The 24723-nt window shown below is 46.0% G+C and overlaps 1 protein-coding gene across 4 annotated transcripts in view; it reads left to right on the forward strand.

The window, feature by feature from the left end:
- PDZD2 (PDZ domain containing 2) overlaps positions 1-24723 on the forward strand; it is a 377542-nt gene that overhangs the window by 118598 nt on the left and 234221 nt on the right. For all 4 annotated transcript variants that reach the window (XM_060295693.1, XM_060295694.1, XM_060295696.1 and 1 more), the window contains exon 2: positions 19570-20410. In XM_060295693.1, coding sequence (XP_060151676.1) covers positions 19935-20410 — 476 coding nt within the window. In that variant the 5' untranslated portion in view covers positions 19570-19934. The remainder of the gene's footprint in view (positions 1-19569; positions 20411-24723) is intronic.

Consider the following 24723-nt stretch of genomic DNA (forward strand, 5'->3'; position numbering starts at 1 on the left):
CTGAACTTGGCCTCCCTGGGCCTCAGTTTCTTCAACCTCTTTAACACATGGTTAGATTAGATGAGTAACTTTCCACAGAGCATGGGGTCACCTGGGCTGAGACTCGTGCTCTCCCCAGCTGGTCACTGCTCTTTGGTTACATCACCAGTACCAGCTTTACGGCCAGGGCAGAAGCCAGTCCTGCCCCCCGTCCACCCACAGCTGAGCCTAGCGTGGGCTGAGTTTGGGCTCTGTGCACCTGGAGCCTGGCGCCTGCTCACCTGGTCTCATTACTTGGCGTTCTGCCTGCCTGGGGGTAGGTGAGTAGCTTGGGATTTCAGCAGCACCTTACACAGGGAATAAAAACCTGGCAGGTCAGAGCAGGAGGAAATTTAAAGGAGAAGAAGGAGAGGAAAGGGGTGAGTCAGAGAGCTCAGAAGAGAAAGGAACTGCTCCCTTTGCCAGAAGGTTGGTTATTATATGAAGAATACATGTTCACTGTAGGAAAAAATATAAAGTAAAAGAAGATAAAAGTACTTGTTAGTCTCATCACCTGGAATTAAAATGGTTAATATTTTAGCTATTGTACTTTCTGGCTTTTTACACACACACACACACACACACGTACATAAATAGACCTTTAAATGAAAAGAGGATCATACTCAGCTGTGTGTGCTGGTAAATGTTTTATAAGTGCCTGAGGGAGAGGCCATCATGATTTGTAGCATTTGCCAATTTCCATGGTGTAAATGCGCCCACCATAGCTGATTTCCAGCTACCAACGTGATGTCAACCAGCTTGCAAAATTCCTGATAATTTACCAATCAGCTTTTGGGGGCCATCAAGAGCACACCACTGACTAAGTTTTGTTTTCTAATTAGCCTCGCCTCCCTCACAATATAGTGCAAAAGTCTTACACCTAAACTTTTGAAAGTTGTCTTTATCAAATTACTTACTTTTTGAATCAAAATCGTTTTCCTTTCGGAATTTAGAGCCAGATCACAGCCTATGCCGCTAATTGTAAATGTCGCCCTCTAGTTAGAATTTGCCTGTTTCTCGTGTTCTGGAGACCCTCACGTGAGTGGGGAGTGGACCTGAACTTTATTAGGTGGCAGGAATAGAAATGTAGTTGGAAAAAAAAATGACAAGAGTAATGTGATCAAGCAAATGGTGATCTGGAACTGATTCTACAATCCATTATGCTAGGATGGATTTGACTTAATGGAGGCAATTTTGTCCTTTACTCTCCTTCCCCTGGGCCCAGCCAGCTCAGCTCTAGAGTTGTTACTCATTTTTTTTTTTTCTTTCGGATGGGAATTGGCCCTCCTCCGGTGGATGAGAATGGGCCTGCAACTGTTTGGCCCATGTCAAACCCGCTAATCAGATCCATGTTTTCCTTGTTGAATGGGAGCTTTGGAAGATTGCAAGGGGCAGAGGGAGTGGAGGGCTGCACTCACAAAGCAGTGTGTGTGTGTGTGTGTGTGTGTGTGTGTGTGTGTGTGTGTGTGTGTGTGTGTGTGTGTGTGTGTGTGTGTGTGTGTGTGTGTGTGTGTGTGTGTGTGTGTGTGTGTGTGTGTGTGTGTGTGTGTGTGTGTGTGTGTGTGTGTGTGTGTGTGTGTGTGGTCTTCTCACGCTTGGCTCTAGGTATCATCACGCTGGCCTTCCTGGCCTGGTGGACCATTACATCTATGGTAAGAGTCGGCTAGGAAAAAGTAGTTGGTGCCAAAGGTCTCCCACACTGGAGTTTTAATTGCCTTCAAAGAGGCTGAGTTTTCTGATAACAAACCTGGCTCTCCCAGGCCCGGTGAGTTCAGACAGGGAGTTTCCAACTAAGACTGCCTAGGTGCGGGGCTCGGGGTATTGTAAGTGGGCACGGTGGGGGGAGTCCACTATTGCAGCTCTAAGAAGGGAAGACTTGGCCTTCGCCTCTACCTCTGTCGTGTGAATAGAGGATGGCAAGAAGTCTAGTCTGGCCCTGACAAGACGGCCACATTCAGTTGCCTGGAGTGTAAGAGGCAAGGAACAGAACCAGCGTGAATAAGGGGCCTCTCTGCTGGGTAAGCCCCAGGTCTCTCCAATCCCCTGAGTCATCTCTGACTCCTCTTCTCTAGCCCTTTCCCCACCAACCTCCTTCCAAGTGGTCACCTAGACTGGTCAACTCTGCCTCTGAAATAGCCCAAGAAGCTACTCCCCCGTGGTCCCCACTGCCTCGGTCCAGGTGATCATATATCACACCTGAGCCAAGAGGAGTATTCTAAGGGGTCTTCCTGATGTCTAGTCTCACTGAGTCTACAGAAATCCCATCTGTATCTCTCCACACACACAAACACACACACACAAACTGTTTTTAAAATCAGCAAAGTAATATATGTTCATAAGTATTTAGAAAATGCAGATGTTTAAAGGTGAAAAACCACTCATGGACTTACTTCCCTGAGATGAAAACAGTTATTTTTGAGAATATCCCTCAGAGAGATTGTTGAGGAATGAAAACAGCAAAAACGACTTGGTAACCTTCTTCCTCATTTTCCCATTTTGATACTTTTCTAGAACGAAATCACAAATTTGGTCATATTTCCTTGCTTGAATAATTACGTAAATAAAACCCCCAAACAACCAAAATCCATTGCCTACAGTGTGGAAGGTCAAATTCCTCGGGATAGGAGGGAAGGCCAAACAAACATAACCAGCCCGAATCCACATACTAACTTCCCACCCCCTCCCACCAGGTCCCACAACTTCCACGCCACCATTTTTTTGTCTGAATAGAACGCCTACGTGTTTACTCTGAGAATTCCATATGAGTTGGCTTGTGTAAATGACTCCCACCTCCCCCAGTTCCCACTTTGTGAATTCTTTCATTTGGTAAGATATATCTTAATTTATTTATGTGTCTGTCCCTAGGAAAATTGGGACTCTCTTGAGGGCAGAAACAGAACTTAGTTTGTATTTTTGGCAACTTGTGGTCATGCCTGGCACAGGGTAGCAGGCACTCGGTAAATGTTTATGGAATGAATTGGCCTCGTTTTGGTATGTCTGTTTTTATCCTCTTGCCAGTTTTGTGTGTTGGTTTTTATTAGTGTCCGTGATTAATCCATATTATATTTTCTTTTCTTCCTTGACTGTGTCTCGGTCTTACCATATTGAAATAAGAGCCCCTGGCTTGGAGCCATCCCCTACTTTAGTTGTGTCATTGCTGGTGGATTGAAGATGTCATTAGTTTCTAGTTGCTTTACTGTACCATTTAGAGTACATGAGACGCAAACTCACTTTTTCGGAGTCAACAGCCCAGAGTCAGCCCTCTTCTGAAGAAGTCATGTATAGGTTTATAGAAATGTTTGAAACAGGAGAAGGCAGCATGGGTAAAGTTTCCAGAGTGGGAGCCCCAAGCCAGGGGGCTAGCTCAGCACTCACTGGAGGGGAAGTGGGTAGGAGAATTCAAGGGCATGAAAGTAGAGTGTGGTGTAGTTGGTCCAGAGCTCTGACCATGAGCTGTAGAATTCTGCTCCTTAAACATGTGTGAGGGACTCTGGCCTATGCAGCTGCCTGTGCTCCAGAGAAAAATGCATAAGTCAGTTCAAACATCATGTGCTACTTCTTGTGGGTATGAAGATGCTTAAATATGGAGGTTTTGCCCGAGGGAGCAGTAAATTTACTTTCAACACTTCATCAACAAACATTAAACTAGTGCTCTTTCTATTCAGACTCATAGAAAAGGGAAAGCTAGTCAAGTCTGCTCCTACTATGGGTAATATCCATAGAGAAATAAGGAAGAGCAAATTTCTGCCCTCTGGAGAGAAATAGGGACAGGTAGATCCACGTTTACTGCTGCAGATCTCAGAAGTTTAAATGTCTGCCTTTGACATTCCCTTTTAATAGAAGCTCTAAGCACATGTACAAGTAATAGAGATCCTATCCAAACCAGCTTCAACAGAAAGGATATTTAGTGGTTCTCCAGTGTCCACAATGTCATCGAGGTCCCAACTTCATTTTCCCTCTCACTCTGCCATCCTCAGCATTAAGCTTCATCTCAGGCTGGTATCAGGATGGCAGCAGCAATTCTAGCCATCCAACTCAGCCCTGATGACATCCAGAGGAAGAAGAGGGATCATCACTTCTTGGCACTTTATTTTAGGAGTGAGGAAAAGTTTTCCAGAAGACCCCTGAAAGGCTTCACCTTGACTCGTTGACCAGTGTTGGGTCACCTGACCTTTCCTGAAACCATTGCTGGCAAGGGAAGGGTGTTACAATTGATCAGTCAGGCCCATCTCTACAGCTGCGGCACCTACTGTGTAGAAGAGATTGGATGAATCCCAAAACAAAAACCAGAATTCTGTTAGGGAGTAAAAAAGAGAGAACAGATCCTGGGTAGACAGTCAGATGTGTCCTCTACAACTCAAAATAAGCCATAGAATTGGTTGCCAACTCTATACTCTAGTGACTTTCAAACAGTTTTTTTAGCTAGTTTGTTGAAATAAAATCATACCCAGAAAAATAAACAGACTGATAAAAACAGTTTGTGGTTGTAAATCTACAGAAGATTGTGGTCCTAAGATCATCAAACTTTTTTATTCCTTGTCTCCTTTCATCTTTATGACACAGTTGTACTATATAGAACAACAGGTCAGCTGGCCAGAGAGGACCAGTATTTACAGAGTCCAGACAAGCAGGGGCTTTCAAGGATGGCATCTGGGCCAGGAGTAGCAGGTTTGGGCACATGAGACCAGAGGGTGAGGTGACAGGGAGCTGGGAAGAGAAGTTCCTCTGAGTAGGGTGAGGAATTATGATCCTGGAGCTGACTCATTCACTCTCTGCCTACCTCGTGTGGGTGACCCTGGCCCATGGGTGATGTTTGCATCCAGGAGGAAGTGAAAGACCTGTTGAGGCAGGGACAGAGATGCTGGGTAGGATTGCTTCATAAAGGGCAGAGAAGGCATGCAGGTCAAAGGCTCTAAGAGCTTCATTTGGGATGGAGTAGGTATAGAGTTGCCACGTAAAATATAGGACATCTAGTTAAACCTGAATATCAGATAAACGATGAATACAAGTTCAGTATAAGTATGTCCCAAATATTGCATGGTGCGCATATATGTTAAGATATACTACATATTTGGACATACTTATATTAGAACGTTACTCATTTTTAATCTGAAATTCATATTACCTAGGCACTATATATTCTTTTTTTTAAATTGAAGTATAGTTGATTTACAATGTTGTCTTAGTTTTCAGTGCACAGCAAAGTGATTCAGATATATATATATTCAGATTCTTTTCCATATAGGTTATTACAAGAAATTGAATATAGTTCTGTGTGCTATACAGTAGGCCCTTATTGTTTATCTCTTTTATACATAGTAGTGTGTATCCGTTAATCCCAAACTCCTAATTCCCCCCCCTCATTTCCCCTTTGGTAACCATAAGTTTATTTTCTATGTCTGTGAGTCCGTTTCTGTTTTGTAAATAAGTTCATTTCTATCATTTTTTTAGACTCCACATATAAGTGATATCGTGTGATATTTGTTTTTGTCTGACTTACTTCACTTAATATGATAATCTCTAGGTCCATCCATGTTGCTGCAGGTGACATTATTTCATTCTTTTTTATGGCTGAGTAATATTCCACTGTATATATACACCACATCTTCTTTATCCATTCATCTGTCGGTGGACACTTAGGATGCTTCCATGTCTTGGCTATTGTAAATAGTGCTGCTATAAACACTTGGGTGCATGTATCTTTTTGAGCTAGAGTTTTCGTCTTTTCCAGATATATGCCCAGGAATGGAATTGTTGGATCACATGGTAACTATACTTTTAGTATTCTAGGGAACCTCCATACTGTTCTCCATAGTGGCTGCACGATTTACATTCCCACCAACAGTGTAGGAGGGCTCCCTTTTCTCCACACTTTCTCCAGCATTTATTATTTGTAGATTTTTTGATGATGGCCATTCTGACTGGTGTGAGGTGATACCTCCTTGTGGTTTTGATTTTCATTTCTCTAGTAACTAATGATGTTGAGCATCCTTTCATGGGGCACTATATATTCTTACCTGCTAAATCTAACAGCCCTACATGAATGAGAAATGAGGGGGCTCCTGAAACATTAGGATATTAGAGTTGACTTTCCTCCCATGGTCTCCATTCTGAGTCATGGAGTTGTGGCACCTCTTGTTCTACCCAATGAATAGTTTCAAAGTCCTGTTACATCAGAATTACCTGAAACGCTTGTTAAAAATGCAGTTACCTGAAAACCGCCATGGCCTCCAGTGATTCTGAGACTTGGCCCAGCTTTGGAAGACTGCTTCAGATTTTAAGTTCCTAAGGGTGAGGATGTTGCTTTGTTTACTGCGCTCAATGAATATTTGTTAAAAGAACGAGTGAATGAATGAACGATTCCTCTCTGAGGAATCCTCCTTGTCTCAATCTGTGTTTATCTTGTAGAACCCAGGAACGCAGGGTCTTTCTTTCCATTTCTTTTCTGGTCATGAGACTCGTGGGAAAGGACTTGGGTGGAAGGTGAAATGGAGAGAGTCTTGGAGAGCAGTGGACATGAAGGGGGTAACAAGACACAGCAGGAGAGAGCAGAGCCAGCGACTGGGGCCCGCCAGGCAGGGCGCAAGAACATCTGCATGGGGAGGTGGGCCAAGTTTTTAATCACCCCCTCAGGTGAAGAGACTTGCGATTTCAAGTTGAGAGCAGGTCTTCAGTTATTTTCACAGGATTCCTGTAGAGTCTGGCACGTGCTCAGCTTTGCAGGGGGAATGACCAGGATGCTTAAAGCGTGTTGGAAGTGCTTCAAAGGAACTTGGTGGGTGGCAGGTAATGGCAGATTTGCTAATCTTGGTAATTCCCCACACCAGCAGGGTGCCTGGGAGCATCTCTTTTCCATAGCACTTATCTCTGCAGGTTTAGAAAAAGCTAGATTACTGTCCTAAAACTTTAAACCCATAATGGACTCAACCATCTACATGTCTCCCAAATAGTTGTGCCCCAGCGCCTACATTTTCTCCAATGCAGAGAACTAGAAAGGATTTTTTGGTTCCAATTTCCAGCCTGGCCAGAGGGTCTGCCTGATGGATGAGAATGTGCTTCCAATCCCAAGTGAGAGTTTGCTGGGTGACGTCATGGACACCTAGCTCTCTGCCTGCCGACTGAATCGCAGGTCCCCTCTCAATCTGCTGCCCCATCTGTGTAGCGGGGATGCTGCCGTGGGGCCGCAGGGCTCTGGGAAATGCTAGAGCCGTCTGGAACCTCAGTGGCATAAGGCTCCTCGGCAGGGCTCTGGGTTTAGAGCGGTGAGAAGAGCATTGACTCCCCTGGCTTTTTCTTCCTGACTTTAGTTCTGTCCCTCCTGCCCTCGCCTCACTCAAGCTCTCCCATGCACCAGTCTGGGCAGATCAAAGCCGTGCTGAGGAGGGGCTGCTGTGTGACCACTTTGTGGCCTCCTGTAGCTTGGTTAAATCTGGAAGGTATTCTTGGTACTTGGGGGCAATAGTGAGACCCCCGCCTCACAACCCTGACCTTAGAAATAAAGACAAGTTTTCTATGTTGATAATTAAACTAGTAAATACATCATGCACGGTTGAATAGCCAGCCTCAGGAATATCCAAGTTAAGAAACTGTCCATAAAAACATAAAATCAAAGGAATCTTGGGGAGGATGGAGTAAACTATGATTGTGCTCATAATTCAAAAGATAGAAATCATACCATACTGATGTTATATAGTATGTGGTTAGGAGAAAGGGGTGTAAATCGAAGGGGGGTAGTTAGGGCAGAGAAGAGGGCAAAAACCTCCAGCAGCCAGGTGTGGGTGACACCTTTTCAAATGTCGTCAGGTGGAGGGGAATCTTGGCTATATGGACAGTTCCCTTTGCAAAGGCCAGGCTGGAGTAGGAGGGAGTGCCTTAGCTGGGGAGTCCTCCTATGCTCACCTGGTTCTCCTTGTTCTGCAGTTTGCCGTCCTCTGCAGCCTGCCTGCGGGGAAAACAGGCATTGATCAGGTTCATGCAAACATCCTGCCCACTTAATAATTGTATTTTCCAACTGAAAGTTAATGAATGAGCTTTCCTGCTGGTAATTGTATGTCTCTATCTTTCAATGTGCTGACAGAATTCATGTTTCCGAGCCTGGGAGCCTGAAGAAATGGATGGTGGGAAGTTGACCAAGGTCAGGCTCACCTTGTGGCATTTCTCTAGCCTACCAGTAACCTTCCCCAGCCACATCTTTTAACTATGCACATGCCCCTGGACATTAGCACAGACACAGTAACAGCAGGATCTTAGACAGTGGGTCCAACCTCTTCATTTCCCCAGGCTTCTCCCCAAGGTTCATGCCCAGAGTAGAATCGATGATTTCTGGCCTATTTCCTTTCTGTTTCTACAAACTTTGATCTTATTTTCTCTCTACTTCGTTTCTCTCCTGTTACGGAACTAAGTCCTATGGACCCTGCTCGGGCCCTAGGCTGGCTGAGGCTCTTCGCCGCGGCTGGGGGAGGGTTCTTTTCCTGTTTTGGTTCAAGCAGCCGAATAATGAAACTGAAGCTGAGATGCACACAGCATAAGCGTTATTCAGTGGCCAAAGGATGGAGAAGGGGGAACTAAGTGCACAGATCAACTTCTCGCCCATGTGGTAAGAGGGATTTAATTTTAAAGAGTAAAGACAAAAGGAGGAGGAGTGAGGCTAATGATGGGAAGGCATATGCATTAGTCTACCAGGGAAGGGGCAGGGCGTTTTTGAAGGAGTGGGGTGCCACCTGCTTACTATCCCTTTTCTTGTTCCTAATGTCCAGTCAAGGCCTCTGGTAGGTGTGTCATTTAATATGCTAATGTAGTAAAATCAACATATAATGAGACTCAAGGTCTGTTGGAGGTCAGATTGGTCGCCATCTTGGTCCCAGCTGGTTCCATCTGGTTTTTTTAATTTGTTTGTTTGTTTTTCCCTTCCTTTCTTATCTCTGGACTCTTTAACCTAAAGATTTATGTTAACTCCTGCTAAAGGTGGGGGTTGGAGGGTTGTGAGCAAAGACCTGGAGCAGCTCTGGCAATACTCCCACAGCTGTCGAACCCAGGTTCCTGTGCCCAATGCACAGTGAGGCCCCCAAAACGGAAACATTGGAGTTTGGAGCAGGAAATGTTTATGGTAGGGCCAAGCAAGGAGAACAGGGCGACTCATGCTCCAAAGAATTTTTAAAGGCTGCAGGGTGTGTGGCCTCCTCTGATTGGTCAGTGGTGAGGTAACTGGGTGGTGCTGCAGGAATCTCATTCATCAGCCTTCTGGTTCCAGCCCGTCTGGGGTCCTCCTGCTTGTGCTCAGCCTGAAGTTCCCATCCTCCACCTGGGTGGGACCCTAGTTCCTGTAGAAAAACTCAGAGATTTGTATCGTATTGTTATGTATATCCCTTCTGGAGGAGCTAGGAGTCCTGTGCCTCTTTTGTTCTAATCATTAACTGTTTGAATCTGCCCTCTGGAACTCAGGGACGGTCTAGGAGGCTGAAGCCTTTTTCCTAAAAACAAGAAATGGGGGACACCGAAAGGCTTTAGTACCCTGGAGGGCCCCAAAGGGTCGTGCTCGGTTTCACTACCCTTTTAAAGGCCAAGATGACACACAAGTAGCCTTGGGGGCCATTGAGAACACGCGGACTCATGTATCACACGCCTTCACAATCTTTCCCTAATTTTTTTTTTATTATTATTTTTTAAAATTTATTTTTGTCTGCGTTGGGTCTTCGTTGCTGCACACGGGCTTTCTCCAGTTGCGGCGAGCGGGGGCTACTCTTCGTTGCGGTGTGTGGGCTTCTCATTGCGGTGGCTTCTCTTGTTGTGCAGCACAGGCTCTAGGCGCGTGGTCTTCAGTAGTTGTGGCTCGCGGGCTGTAGAGTGCAGGCTCAGTAGTTGTGGTACGTGGACGCAGTAGTTGTGGCTCGCGGGCTGCAGAGCGCAGGCTCAGTAGTCGTGGCGCACGGGCTTGGTTGCTCCGCGGCATGTGGGATCTTCCCGGACCAGGGCTCGAACCTGTGTCCCCTGCATTGGCAGGCAGATTCTTAACCACTGCGCCACCAGGGAAGTCTCTCTTACCCTAATTCTGATGTCCCGCCTGGAAGAGGTCAAATGAGGATTCCTTTCCTGTCACTCCATGGATGTTGACTTGCTTCTCATGACCATTGTCTGAGCCTTTCCCACAGCGAGGCCTGGGAAAAGGGGCCGCTTCTCAGAGAGGCACAGGGGATGAACCTTTGTGCTCCATGATCTTTTGGTTTCCTTTGAGGATACTCTCCCCGCACCAGGCGCTGCAGCCCTGACGGCTGCAAGCAGTCTGGGAGGGGAGGGAGTGGAGGCCGGTCTCTGCACAACTTAGGCCTTTGCCAAATTGGAAAGTCTGCAGGTCCTCAATGGAAACACCGGATTTCCTCTCATTCCCACACCCCCCTCAGGCAAGTTCCTTCCCCCTTCCTGAAACCTTGGTTCTTTCTGCCACTCCACAGAGTTTTTATTCAGTAGGATATATTTCGTCTTGTCTTCTGGAAAGGCTGAACTGTAGTTATAAGCACATGAACGTAAACCACCCAGGGCCCCCCTGCCCCTTTGTCTTGGCAAATACTCAAAATCTGATGAAGCAATTTGGCCCATCTTTTCTGCAGTTTAAAACTTCCATGTGTGGTGTACATGCTTCTTAATGAGGCTAGTGACTCCATCCCTGACTTGCTAACTCAGCTCCAACGTCCAGCAAACTGCTCAAACTGAAAGGAAACTTAGTAGAACTGCCTCATTTGGCCGAAAAGGAAACTGAGCCTCAAAGATGCTAAATGACTTGCCTGGGGACCTACAGCTAGCTAATGGCAGAGTGTATCATTGGCTGTTAGAAATACTTGAGTCATTGTTAATTAACGATGAGGTCAGATCCTATGCAGTTGGATGCTAAGAATTTAAATATAGTGAGAAGATTATTTACCCAAAAGTCTAAACACCAGAAGCATCTAAACAGTGCAATTGTTCTGAAAGAAACAATTGTAAAATAACTACCCATTAAAAAAGAATAACTCCAGTGTAGTTGAAGAACTTATATGCATGCTGTGTGTTGATGGCATGATCTACAGGCCTGCAGATGACAGGTGGTGGCATCATGGCTGCCCAGTTCATACAAAGTGGGCAGGATGGTCACGTTAAAATGAGCAACCACAGTGACCTCAGGAAAGTCTTACTGCCCACATAGAAGTCTCAGTCAGTTACCCATTTGGTAGATAGCAACTGTTTCAAAGTGTTGAATTGGCATTTCACAAGTATGTACATTGCCTCATAAATGCCCTCTTTCCCCAATCATCGTACTCTTTCAGAATCTAGACGCCTAGATTCCAGATATATAATTAATCCAGAACTGCCCAATGCCTGACATTCTGAGTAAACAATCTTAAACTGCAGACGTACAAACTTGTTTCAGTATTTGAAGCCACAGCAGATATATTTTAGAAGCACATAGGAAGCGGAAATAATTTATAATATTCATTTTGGTTTTCTGGTCCCCAACTGTTTTCTTGCACTCATCTTGAGAGAAAAGATTCATGATGTTTCATGAATTTCTGAACTTTCTACTCATTCCCATTTTTAAAAAATTTGAACAAATAGTCCATGTATTAGGACACAGAATATCTTCAAGCACTAGATTCTCAAACTAGCTGCCAGGTAATTCTTTTTGATTTCATTCATCTTTTTTTTTCGTTTTTCCTACTCTTCAAGGGTCATCAGACCCAGAAACTAAAGGATCTGGGTCCTGTCTTGATCTGCATTTCTCTCATTTGTCTAATTGAAGGCTGGACGTAGTAATCCCGGAGAGCCCCTCTAGGTCCTCACCTTCTTTAATTCTATGAGAACAGCTCTCCGATCCCCTAAAACCCCAGCACAGACCTTGGAAAGCCTCACTTTCCAGAATCCATTATGTGCCCGCAAAATGTGCCGCTTCACGGCCCTTCGCACACTGCGTTCAGTGATCTCTTTCCCCAGCAGACCACGGCCTCCACAGGGCTGGTCATCATTTCTTCCCTGGCCTAGCACCATGGCTGGCACAACTGATCCTTGCTGCATGAAACAAAGGCCAATCAAATTCTTCTTCTGTCTCAAACACAGCCATTCCGCTCGTCTAGAGCCAGTCACGTAGACAGTTAAACATTAGCCAACATCTTGCTCTTCCAAAACATAAAGGAGTCACAATCATTTGATTTATCATGTTTCTCAATCAGTTGTAGGTTTGTCTGTTAACACCTGGGACTGCAGGTGGTGGACGGATTCATGCGGGCTTTTGCTCTTTAAGGGATAGAAACATGCCCTGTTTGTTGTTGTTTTCGGTGGTAGTGGTGATGCCCCCATATCAAGGTAGGAACTCAGTGATAGCTGCTAATTGACAAAATAGAAGGGCTGACGTTAAAACACTCAGGATTATATTCTGGACCTTGAACTTGAGGGTTAAGAGTGAGTTAAAGCAATGCCTTCATTAGGGATTTTGTTCACCTGTAACAGAATGACTAATTAACAGGACTGAAGTGGGGGGGGGCCTGTTTTTCTCTCATGTAATAAGTCTGGAGGTAGAACACCTAGGGTTGACACAGCGGCTCAAGGAAGTCAGGCCACTGTCTTATGGTTGGTCACAAGATGGCTACTACAGCTCCAGCCATCACATGTGCATTTTAAGCATGAAAAAGGAAGAAAAAGAACTCTCATAAAAAATGAACCTCTCTGATAGACCCACCCAACAACTTCACGGGCCAAGACTATATGTTATGGCTACCCCTCTCTGAAGGAACACTAACAAACATAGTGTTTTGGCTGGGTACTTGTTCTTCAAACACAGATGGATTTCTGTTAGGGAAGAATAGAAGTTTCTCTTCTATTCTAGTAGTCAGCTAGCCACAGTTCCCTCCTGTGGTTCCTCAGACATACCCTTCTTTCCGTATGTGGGATAGACTCTCTGTTTTCAAGAGAGAAGGCTGTCAAGCCTCATAGAGTTAGCATATCAAGATTGGAGCCCTGGGTCTCTGGGTGATGTGTGGTCCTCTCCGTCAGTTCTGGATATAACTCCTTGCAATTCAGCCCCGACACATCTAACCTGCAGTACTGGGAAAGGTGTACTATAGCTACAATAAAAACTTTCCTTTATAAAAGGAGGGATGGAAAACAAAGCAGTCACTGTCATTAGCAATGACCAAATTCTCCTGGAATAGCAAGAGTCCAACCCCTCATTCTTGTGGCAAGAACTCCTGTTCCTTGCCCTCCAGGGCCCTTGCCTCTCTCTGGGGGCTATTCCTCATTCATTGTTCCCCATGACCACTTGTGTGGTGGGCATGGGAGGATACCTTCTCTGGGGCGATACACATCACCAAGCCTACTGCTCATTGATGTGAATTGCTGCAGATCAGGTTGGGGTCTTTTGGCAATAGAGTTCCCTCACAAACTTAGTAGGCTTCGGGTCAATTCCTGATGACTTGTTTCTTTTCCTTTCCAGTTCAGGAGTTGTGCCCATGTCCCTAAATTTTAACTTAATGTATGCTACTGAACGTATGCTGCTGGCCATAGCCGAAACAGTGGCCTCCGGTGCGTGACCACATCTTTGGCAGCAGGCTTACAACCTCTGTCTGATAGGGCACCACTCGCCCCCTTCTAACCAATCAGCCTGTCTCAGCCCTGCCACGGTCCGAATGCAGGCCTCTCAGGAGACAGATCGTAGGCTGAATGTCAAGCATGCCTTCCTTAGTAGAGTGGTATTTCTTCCCCTCTCACTTGCCAGCTGAGGAGCTCAGGACTTTGCTGGGAGTGATAAAGCACCACCAATATTCTGCATTTTTCCTACCAACTTCTCTAACACCACGGTCTCAGTCAACACGTCTGTGACTTTCCACCGCACAGCAGCTGTCAGGTGAACCAAATATTTCGTAGTACAGTGAGTGTCACCTTTCCAGCCTACAGTATCTAAGTCCTTGGCATCTCCCTCCCCCCCCCACTCCTTGCTCATCTAGTTCCGCATTTTAGGTTCTGTTACTTTTATTTTATTTGCTTATTTATTTTTTGGCCGCGCTGTGCAGCATGCGGGACCTTAGTTCCCTGACCAGGGATCAAACCTGCTCCCCCTGCAGTGGAAGCTCAGAGTCTTAACCACTGGACTGCTAAGGAAATCCCAGGTTCTGTTACTTTTAGTTTCCCCACTTCTAGGTACCACATGGTGCATTTGTTTGGAGTTTAATTCAGCTAATCGGTTGGATTTTGAAAAATCCAAATAACGGTCATTAAACGACGTGGGGGGCTATTTTTTCTTCCATGTCTGCTCTTAAGGAATGCTGGCATGAACCCCACCCAGAATATCCACTTTCATCTCATTGACCAGAACTCTGTTGTAGGGCTATCCATACCTCCTCCAAGAGAGGCTGGGTTTTAGATGAATACATCACCACGTCCAAGAAAATAAAGGAAGAGAGGGGAAATGGCTATCACATAGACAGTCACAAGCTTCTGGCTCAAGCTACCTGCTTATTTGTCATAGGAGGTCCATCGATGGTGGAACAGAGATCACCAGGCAGGTTGCCCGTCCGGGGCAGTCGGGTGCAGGTGCAGAAAGGCAACGTTGTCAGAAGCAGGCAGGCAGCGTGCTGATGTAGAAGGGCAAGGCCCCGCCCCGTGGGTCTGGGTGCTAGTCCTGGCTCTGTTACTTACTGTGAGACCTCAGCCAATTATTTAGCCTCTCTCTTTCTGTTAGTTTTTCTGAGCCTTTAAAAAGTGCATACTAACAGTATATCTCCCTGCAGTATTGTTGTGACAATTAAATGGTGGTTATGGGGATCGGAGGGAGAATGAATGAGACAGTGAGGAAGCAGCCAGCACAGGGGGAGGTTTCCCCTCACTCCCTCCTTGTACACGCTCTCCTTGATCTCTCTTACCTCTGCAGGCAGCTGAGCAGGCTGACCTCAGGGTCTTTGCACTTGCTGTCCCCTTGGCTGAGAACAGCCTTCCCGAAGATATTCTCTCACCTCGTCTCTCACTTTATTCAGGTCTCTTCCCAGAGGGGCCTTTCCTAATCCCCTCCTACGCCCATCCCTCTTTGTCTTCTGATGCTACCCTAATTCTCTTCACAGTGCTAATCACCGTCTGATGTTACCCTATTTTGTTTACTAATGCACCCTCATCAGATCACAGGCTTCACGAGGCTCTGTAGGAACGTTGTCTGTTTTGTTCAGGGCCCAGCCCGTGATGGGCACTTAGTGAACATCTGTGGAATAAATCAGTAGTAAATATTTAATCGACATTGGTTTCCTTTTAAAATGTGAGCATTTTCTAAAAGTCAAGAGAGGAGTCCTATCCAGGAGGAAGGAAGATTAGACGGAGGTTGAGGAATTCGAACTTAGCAGAAGTTCGAGTAGGAGAACATTTAGAATCCAGGACAGTTGGAAGCGGGAGTTAGTACAATAAGACAGTCCGGTGTAACCGGATTTTGAGGCAAGATCTGGATAAGCCAGAAGACCTTTTCACACCTCCTGCCGGGTTCAGGATTTAGCCTTGGATTTCAGGTGACTCTGAGTCTGTGACTTTGAGCAGATGATTGGTTTCACTTAGTTCACTGTTTCTCTCCTTTTTTTTTTTTTTTCCGTTATTGTCCCCCTCCTCTTACCCCGGAGAAAATTTTAATTTAATTTAAATTCTAACACAAGAAATTAAATACTAAGCAATAAGTGTTTGTCAGATGGGATTGAGCTTTGCAGGGGAGGTGGGGCATTAACCATTATAATATCTAAGTTTTGTGGGTAATGTCACCCTGCTGAAAAAACATGGCTTAGCTAAAAGGGGATCCAAGAACTTTGGTCGCTTCTAACACCACATTAGTAAATTACCTCGGGGACAGGAGCATTTATTTTTAATGTTAAGGCTGTCAGCTTCAAGCTACTCAAAATTAATTTAAATTATCATGGTTGTTTGCTTGAGATAGGAAGCTAATTGGAGAATTATGGATGGTAGACAAAAGTGATCCGTACCATTGCAGCAGACCGCCATGTCCACAAATTCTATTCCCTGTTGAAATGGATTGATCTTCAGGATGAGAAATTTTTAGACCTTTACACACATCAGCCATGGAGGGATGTTGTTATTTGTAACCATTTTCAAACTTCTGTGTCTTCTCTGGGTCAACATTCTGTTCACTGGAATAGTTGGAATTGGAATGTTTCATGGGATATTGTGGAAGAACCACACTTTTCACAGTAGTATTGTAAGATTGTGTGTCTTTGCATATGCCTTGAGTCATCTCAAAATGTTGCAGTGTATGGGAATGCTTCTACTTCCTTGATTTATAAAAAATCGCAGAAAAGGAGTTGATCAAATAGGGGGCTGGAAAGATTACTGGAAAATTCCTGATTATAGGTATGGAATTGACAGGTTATGTAGCCCATGAACACCTTAATAAGACTAAATCTCTTTGAGGGTGTCTGTACACTTGAAATAATTTTTCCTTTTCTGAAAACTCCTTCTCTGCCCTCACCACATTCAGGGCCAGAGGGTGGACTCCCAGCAGCCATATTGATACCTCATGACCCTGCCCCCTTGGCGATAACTAGTTAGACTACTGATAGACAAACGATCCAGTCTGAGCCAATCGGCTTTGCTCACCTCCAGTGTATTCATTAAAAACTTTTGAGCTGCAAAGAGCAGAAAACAACTCAAGGTAAAGTTTAAAGGGTTTTTTTTGTTTGTTTTTAGTTTTGTTTTGCTTTACCTTTTCTCTTTCTCTTTTTTTAAAATTTAAGTAGTTAAAATTTTCAAATGTAATGTATTATAAGAATTGATAGGGTCTTTCAGATCGAGGTGGGAGGGCAGTACAGCCCCATCTAGGATGGGTGAAACCCTGGATGCTGTGGGGAAGCTAGAGCATTCTCTCTCCCCAGTCTTGCCCCTCTGCCTTCTACCAATCATCTTTATTTTATTTCTTGGCAGGATGACTTCCTTTGCTCTTCAGTTCACAGAGCAGGTAGAATATTGCCATCCAGGGGTCCTATTTCAAAAGTTATAGTTCCTGCCACACCCTGGAGACTAGATCCCTTCTCTCAAGGTCTCTCCATTCTCAGAGAAGAAGTCTGTTCCAGATTGCATGAGATGCTCAGCCTGGGACCCATCAACAGGGGCTGGGGACTTATATTATGTGAACGTGGCTGCCAGGAACGTGCCTTCATTAATTCTGTTAAGAGGGTGGTCATAGACTTGTTACCCACTAATTTCCGTTTATTTATGCATCTCCCACTAAACTATGAATGCCTTCAAGACAAGGAGTTTGCCTTTTTGATAGTATATTTTCAGTGCCAAGTTCAAGGTCTTGTTCTTAATAGATGTTCAATAATACATGTTGCTTAAATACAAGTTGACATTGGGGAAAAAATTCTCTACTACTCTTAAGTTTGGTTCTCTTCAATCAGACTTATTTAATGAATACCTTACCCAAGATGTTTACTCTGTTTTCATATGTATGGAATCACCTGAGCTGTGACGAACACCTTGAATCACCATCAAAATTTTAATTTGAAACCATCTTTAAAATATTGTTTTGGGGACTTCCCTGGCAGTCCAGTGGTTAAGATTCTGCGCTTCCACTGCAGGGGGCATGGGTTCTATCCCTGGTCTGGGAACTAAGATCCCGCATGCTGCAAAGCGTGGCCAAGAAAAAAAAAGTGTTTTAAATTATTGAGTCTACAAGGTGACAGACACTGTGCTGAGGTAGGGAGCGTACTGACGAACCAGACATTACCCTATATTTGAGAACCTCTCTGTGGAGTACGAGAGAACTTAGAGTTCATTTAGCTTAACTTTCTCATTTTACAGATGAGGAAACAGAGACTCAATAAGAGTTGTGAGGCCTGATGGAAAACGTTTTGATTTATTCATAAGATTTTAATACGTCTGTGTGGAGTTACTTGTCAGTGAAAGGTGTTATGTATTTTGGCCAAAGGAGACATTCAGTTTTTGTCCATGTGTGGATTACCTTTTCTTTGATCTTGCCTTTCTTTTTAATAGGCACATGACTATGTAGATGATATTTGCTCAGCTTTTGGTTTATTTGGAACCAGTTAATCGCTGGCACTCAAGTTCTTTGGAAACTCACAAGTTAACTCTATTGGAAATTTCTTTACGGTGGCTTCTGACACCTCTCCCATTTATTATTATTCCTTGTTAAGTCACTTCCTGAGAAGGCTCGAGAATGTTTTCCATCTTTGATGGTACAGTTTATATTGACTTTCTCTGGGTGAACGTGAAGTTCTGAGAAGAGACTGAAAGGAGTCATTTTTCTGTGTTTACAGGGGTACAGGGGATGGAGGTGAAAATCTCTTTGGTGGAGAAGGAGAATTGGCCATGGAATTCAATTAACCTATCGCCGAGGGGGGATGGATTGTGTGCCGGGCGCTGTGCATATTCAGTGGGAGGGGATCATTGCCTCACCTGCCGCAGACGTGTGCAGCCTGGAGGGGGTGCATGGCTGTGTGAGCAGTGTGTCCAGGGCAAGCCAAGGAGCGGCCAGGGCTGTTCCCCCAGAAGCTTGGAGAAACATTTCTCTGCAGGAGATGGCTTTTGGGTTGGCCTAAGTGTAGGCTGGTTTCAACAGTTTACCAAAGAAAAAGAAGGGAGGCGACTAAAGCTATAGGCTGTAAAGGGACATGATACCCTCTGAGTCTACATGATAAAGCCAGGAGCCTCGAATAACTTAGGACTGGCGGTGGTCTAGGGGAAAGCCTGCATCTCTCTGCAGTGTTGAGCGGCTCTTCTCCTCTTGGTAGCACCGTTAGAGCAGAGTTCTGGAATGGAGAGACCTCCTGTGCATACACTTGGGCTGATCAAGGCAAATGGACATAGACTTGAACTTCCCAGGAATGTGAGTTCTTAAATATGTCCAGAACCCCTCTACAATCTTCCAGGGAGTCTTGTCACACAGAGCCTCCTGGGTGGATGTGAGTTGATGGGGGTTGTCCTGGCAAAAGCCGTCTCATTTCCCTGCTGATCAGGGAAACTTCCTGGGGAAGGTCAGCATTCCGGAGGTTTCTTGTCTCAGGGAAGGGTATGTGTGCGTGCGTGTGTATCTGTGCATTTGTGTGTACAGGTGTATTTTTGTGTGTATCTATATGTGCATCTGTTTATCTGTGTATAACTGTGTGTGTGCATCTGTGTATGAGTGTGTGTGTGTGTACATGTGTGTGTGCACAGGGTGGAGGGAACAAAGCCGTGGAATGGGGAGGGGCATTAGGTTCCTGACTCAAAAAACAAACACAGGGCTTCCCTGGTGGCGCAGTGGTTGAGAGTCTGCCTGCCGATGCAGGGGACGCGTGTTCGTGCCCCGGTCCGGGAAGATCCCACATGCCGCGGAGTGGCTGGGCCCGTGAGCCATGGCCACTGAGCCTGCGCGTCCGGAGGCTGTGCTCTGCAACGGGAGAGGCCACAACAGTGAGAGGCCCGCGTACTACACAAAAAAAAAAAATTAAAAAGCAAACACAGTCCTTCTGTAATACTCTCTTGCCATGCATGCTGTGTCAGAAGGCTCACTGTTGTGACCGGAATTTTTTGTTTTTCCTCTTCCAGGTGTGAACGAGTCCAGGGGAGGTAGCCCTGTCGCTGCTGGTGGAACACCTCATTTCCACGTCCTTTGCACGGGCCCCACTGTGAAATGAACCAAGCGCGGACCGGTCAGACACTTCCTTCCTTCCCTCATTGACACTCTGGGCCCAGTGATTGTTCCACTGTTGTTTTAATTGTGTCCCATCCTCCTCTTGCCAAAGCAAACAGCCAGAAGTAGATTAGGTCTTCCTTAGGCTTGTCTGCCAGCCTGAACATGAACACAGGCAAAGCTGAGGACAGCCCGCGTTCCCGTGGGACGAGGGGCCCCACAGGGCCCAGCCCCCAGGAGTAGGTTCTCTCATGATGTTGGCGTCTGGGAGTCGCCAACCATGCCCATCACCCAGGACAATGCTGGGCTGCACCTGCCCCTCCTCTACCAGTGGCTGCAGAACAGCCTGCGGGAGGGCGGGGCCGGGCCGGAGCAGCGCCTCTGCCAGGCGGCCATCCGGAAGCTGCAGGAGTACATCCAGCTGAACTTTGCTGTGGACGAGAGTGCGGTCCCACCTGACCACAGCCCCACGGGGATGGAGATCTGTACTGTGTACCTCGCCAAGGAGCTGGGGGATGCAGAGACTGTGGGCCTTAGTTTTGGGAACATCCCTGTTTTCGGGGACTATGGAGAAAAGCGCAGAGGGGGCAAGAAGAGGAAAACCCACCAGGGCCCCGTGCTGGATGTGGGCTGCATCTGGGTGACAGAGCTGAGGAAGAACAGCCCGGCAGGGAAGAGTGGGAAAGTCCGACTGCGGGATGAGATCCTCTCCCTGAATGGGCAGCTGATGGTCGGAGTCGATGTCACTGGGGCCAGGTGAGTGGGGAGTGCCGGCTGGCGTGGGGGCAGGATGCGGAGCTCTTGTGGTTCACTTACGCCTGATGCTGGGATCGGCAGGTGCTGAGGGTTGTGAGTCCTACTGTGGTGATTAGCCAGTGGCATTTATCTTACAGAGGGAAAATACACACTCTAAGTTGAAGTTTTTTGGTATTTATATGTTTCTCTTTTTGCTTCCTTATCTCTTAGAAGACTCAGGCTCAAAGTTTCTCCTTTTTCCTTGAAACTTGGGTTAGAAAGAAGAGAAACAGTACATTATAAGAGTATGAGAAATGTCACATTGAGTTAGACCCTCTTTTCCATTCAACCTAGCATCTCACCTCTAATCGGAGCAACAGAGATTAGGTCCTGGTTATGTTTCCATCTGCCTGTCCCATATCACCTTTGTCACAGACTCACAGTCCAGAAGACCCTTGAGATGCTTAGAAATGTCTTTAGACCATCCCCCACCCCACCAGTTTCCCCATCCTGGAAGATCCATTTGGATCTTATCTGAATGAACATATTTCTGTTTTCTACCCATGTGACAACCTACCATGGCAGTAAGTTACGATTGGACTGTTCTGTTGTTTTCTGGGTGAGTTAGGGTCTCTAAGACCACTCTCAGCTTCAGTGATTTACTCGGGGAACTCACAGAGCTCAGAAAAGCTATTATACTCACGGTTACAGTTTATCACAATGAAAGGAATCAGATTAAAATCAGCAAAGGTGAAGGGTGCATAGAGTAGAGTCCAGGAGAGACCAGGAACAAGCTTCCAGTTGTCCTCTCCTAGCAGAGCTGTACAGAAGCACTCAATTCTCTCAGCAATGATGTGTGACAACACTTAATGGAGTATTGTTAACCAGGCGAGTTTGCCCAAGCCTTGGTGTCCAGATTTTTTATTGGGGGTCAGTCACACAAGCGCTCCATGCCTGTGTAGCTGACCTTAGTTACTAAGTATCCAGTCCTTTCAGAGACCAAACTAGTAACACATGGCCCAAAGCCGCCATCATAGATCACATTATTAGCATAAACTATCTGGTGTGGCCCAAGGTCCCAGGTATACAAAGACACTCTTATCAGGCAGGATATTTCAAGAGCTTAGACGTTACCTCCCAGGAGCTGGTCAAGGGACATTCCTTTCTTTGGAATGCACAGGTATTGAATACCCCAAACCTGCCAAGTTAATCCATTACTGCACACCAGGGTTTTAACGATGGGTATATATGAAAGAGACAGGAAAAGAGAAGTTTGAAGATATTCTGAGATGCGTAAGTTTTGTCAAGCCTTCAGGGGCTCCTGTGAGGATGTCTCCTATATCCCAGAAGGAGAGGATCATAGAGAGAAGGGCACCTTGGAAATCATGGTGACCTTTTAGATGGTGACCATCTAACCCGAGAAGACCTTGAAGAGAGAAAAACAGTGCAAAAATACCTTGACTTCAATCTTTTCCTTCCCTTCCGTCTCCTACCAGAGCTTCCCATCAATGGGAATCAGCCAGGGGCAAGGGATCCCACTGGTGTTATTCATCTGTGTGAGCCTCCTGGAACAAAAGGCAGGGTAGAAAAGGGTGGAGAGTGGATATGGGGCGGGGGGGGGGTCCAACAAGAAGTCATTAGGCACATGCAACGTGGTCTGAGTTTAAATGAGCCAGTTCATGGAAAGGACATAGCACAGGGCTGGCTGGTTGACGTGAGTATTTACTCAGTAGACACTTTCACTAGTATTTCCTTTGGGTTGCCTCTTGGACTGATGTGATGCTCTTGGCTAATGGCTGAGTGCCTAACTGGCAGCTCCTGGGAGATAACTGCTCATTTTCAAGGAGTGATGTTGCAGATAAATGTTTTGATTTGGGATTAGAGATTGCTCTTAGCAAAGAAGCAGTGCTGACCACCGTAGCACTCAAGATGCTGCAAGGACTTGATAAGGTGACTCTACTCCCTGGTGGTGGGTTCCTTACGGTTAGAAGTGGGGATCACTGTGAGGCAGCCCTTTCAAAGCTATTCTTGAATGTCCTCATCATTTGCAGCCGTCTGATCTGAAGGGAGTGGGTTTGGATGGAGAGGTAGCAGGAGGAGCATGGAGGGCACATCCAGCAGGAGAGTGCTGTGGTCAGGAGCTGCAGCTCTGAAGCCAGACAACCGGGGCTGCCTCCCCAGGTTTCCCCACTTACCAGCTGGTCGACCTTGGGAAAATCATCCCTCTCAGACTCTGATTTCCCATCTGTGAAATAAGAACAAATATCTATTGATAACAATGATTAAATGGTGAAATAATGCACATGTGGGGCTTAGTACTATGTCTAGTACAATAAATCGTGCTCAATAAAAGCATCAGGATGACTATTGTACGTGGAGAGGGTTTTGGAAGACTGGGATTTTCTTATCCAGGAGATCGGTGGAGTCTTTAGGACGTTGGAGAAAGTCTTCCCATACTTGGGAAATGTTCCTTATCTGTTTAGGAAGCTCTTCTCTTGTACTACTTAAGGCTGTGGAGTCTTTAAGAGGCAAAATTTTCTGTCCCACGCTCTGAAAGTACATCTGGCCCTGGAATAAGATGGTTTGACAGCTACAGGGGAAGATTCCTTGGTGATTTTAATTTACTAGTTGGAGCAAGTGATAGGATGATGCCCATTTTGCAAAGAAAGAAGATACAGAAGAATAGAAAGGTGATGGGCTCAGGGTCATGAGAAGATGGAACACAGCACTAGACTCTTTCATGGAAGCTCTGAGGAAGGAGCAAGTATGATGTGATGGAAGAAGCAGTAGGACTGAGCCTGGAATTCTGGGTTCTCTCCACAGCTCTTTTGGAAACTAGCTTTGAGACCCTGGGTAAGTGTGTCAGGATAGCAGAGTGGGGATGGGAAGGAAGTTTGCCGCCTTTGCTAACATATTAGGAGAGATCTATGAAACATTTCACTTGGGCCACCTGAGCTGGTGTTTTGGTTCCAGAAGCCCGCAGAGGTGAAGTGGTGTTGCCGTGATGCCCGGCCAGTGATAACTGGCAGAGCCAACTCTCATTCTCCCTCTGCTGACTCCCAACTGGATACCCGATCCAGTGCACCACTCCACCTAGGGTGGTCAGAAAGAAACATTCAGGCAGGTGTGGCCAGTCGGCATCTGGGCTAAAATAGCTGAAGAGGAGGAGCTTGGGGAATGGAAATAGGAAAAAGGTCAAGGAACAGGCCTGTGGGTGTTCTAAAATGTGCTTGGGATTTGTTTGAATCAAGTATGGTAAGACCTGCAGACAGGGAAACGACTGTCATGAAGGAAGAAGTTTACGCTCACAGATCCCTAGAAACGGGGGCACAGCACACTTTGCAGGGCCACAGGGGGAAACACCAGCGCTGGTCAGGAGGCAGAGCGGGGAGAGGGGAAGGCATGGCCCAAAGCCTTTATTGGGGGTTTCAAGGGATGGATTGGGCGAGGCATGGTAGGTACACTGAGTAATCCTAGGATAGGATAGTTTGAGTCATTTTGGCAGGCTCTGAGCTATAGGGGTGGTCTCTAGTCGTCTAGTACGTGACCCCAGGTGATTTAGACAGGGACGTATGGGCTTGATGTGTAAGAGTTTGATAAAGAAGACAGCTGGGGTGTGGACTCTGGGCTAGTTGGTTAGTATAGCAAAGGCACATTCCCAGGGGAATTGTTTGCTATATCTAGGAATTAGCTGGCCCCAGGGTGGTTGGGGGGAGGGCTCGGGGGAGGCAGTCTCTCCAGGATCAAAGCCCCAAACGCCAGAGCATCGAGAATACAGAAACTAAGGAAACAGTTACTGTACTGGGCTTCCAGGAATTTTCCATGGCTAAGGAAGTAAATCCTCCAAACATAACTTTCCTACTAGTGAATAGTCATGGTTCTGAACTTCCCTTCTCTGATGGGGCTATTATGTGTGTGCTGGATGGTGAAGGGCCAGGTAAGGGAAGGTCTACCCAGAACCCCTCAGATGTAGGGGTAGGAGAAGGAGAAGGCCAAGACCCTCTGCTTGGTCTTCAAGACAGTATGAAAGTGAATCAAGGAACGAGGCAAGGGCTCCTGGAGTCCTGATTTCCCAATACCCATAACAACCAGCACGTTCACAAGACAGCAGAGAAAGAGACAAGGTCGATTTTTCAAGATTCACTCCTTAGTTCTCTGGCATAATTACAAGAAATGCTGTTTATTGAGCAGTTGCTACCATAGGGACACTCTGCCGCCCACTGTGATTTAATACATACCACAAATTTATAAAGGACAGCTTTAGATGAGAACCTTGACCACAGAGAGGCCATGTAACTTGTCCAAGGTCACCTAAGAAAGCGAGAACCAGATGT

Source organism: Globicephala melas, chromosome 3 (assembly GCF_963455315.2).
Source record: "Globicephala melas chromosome 3, mGloMel1.2, whole genome shotgun sequence".
Lineage (NCBI taxonomy): Eukaryota > Metazoa > Chordata > Mammalia > Artiodactyla > Delphinidae > Globicephala > Globicephala melas.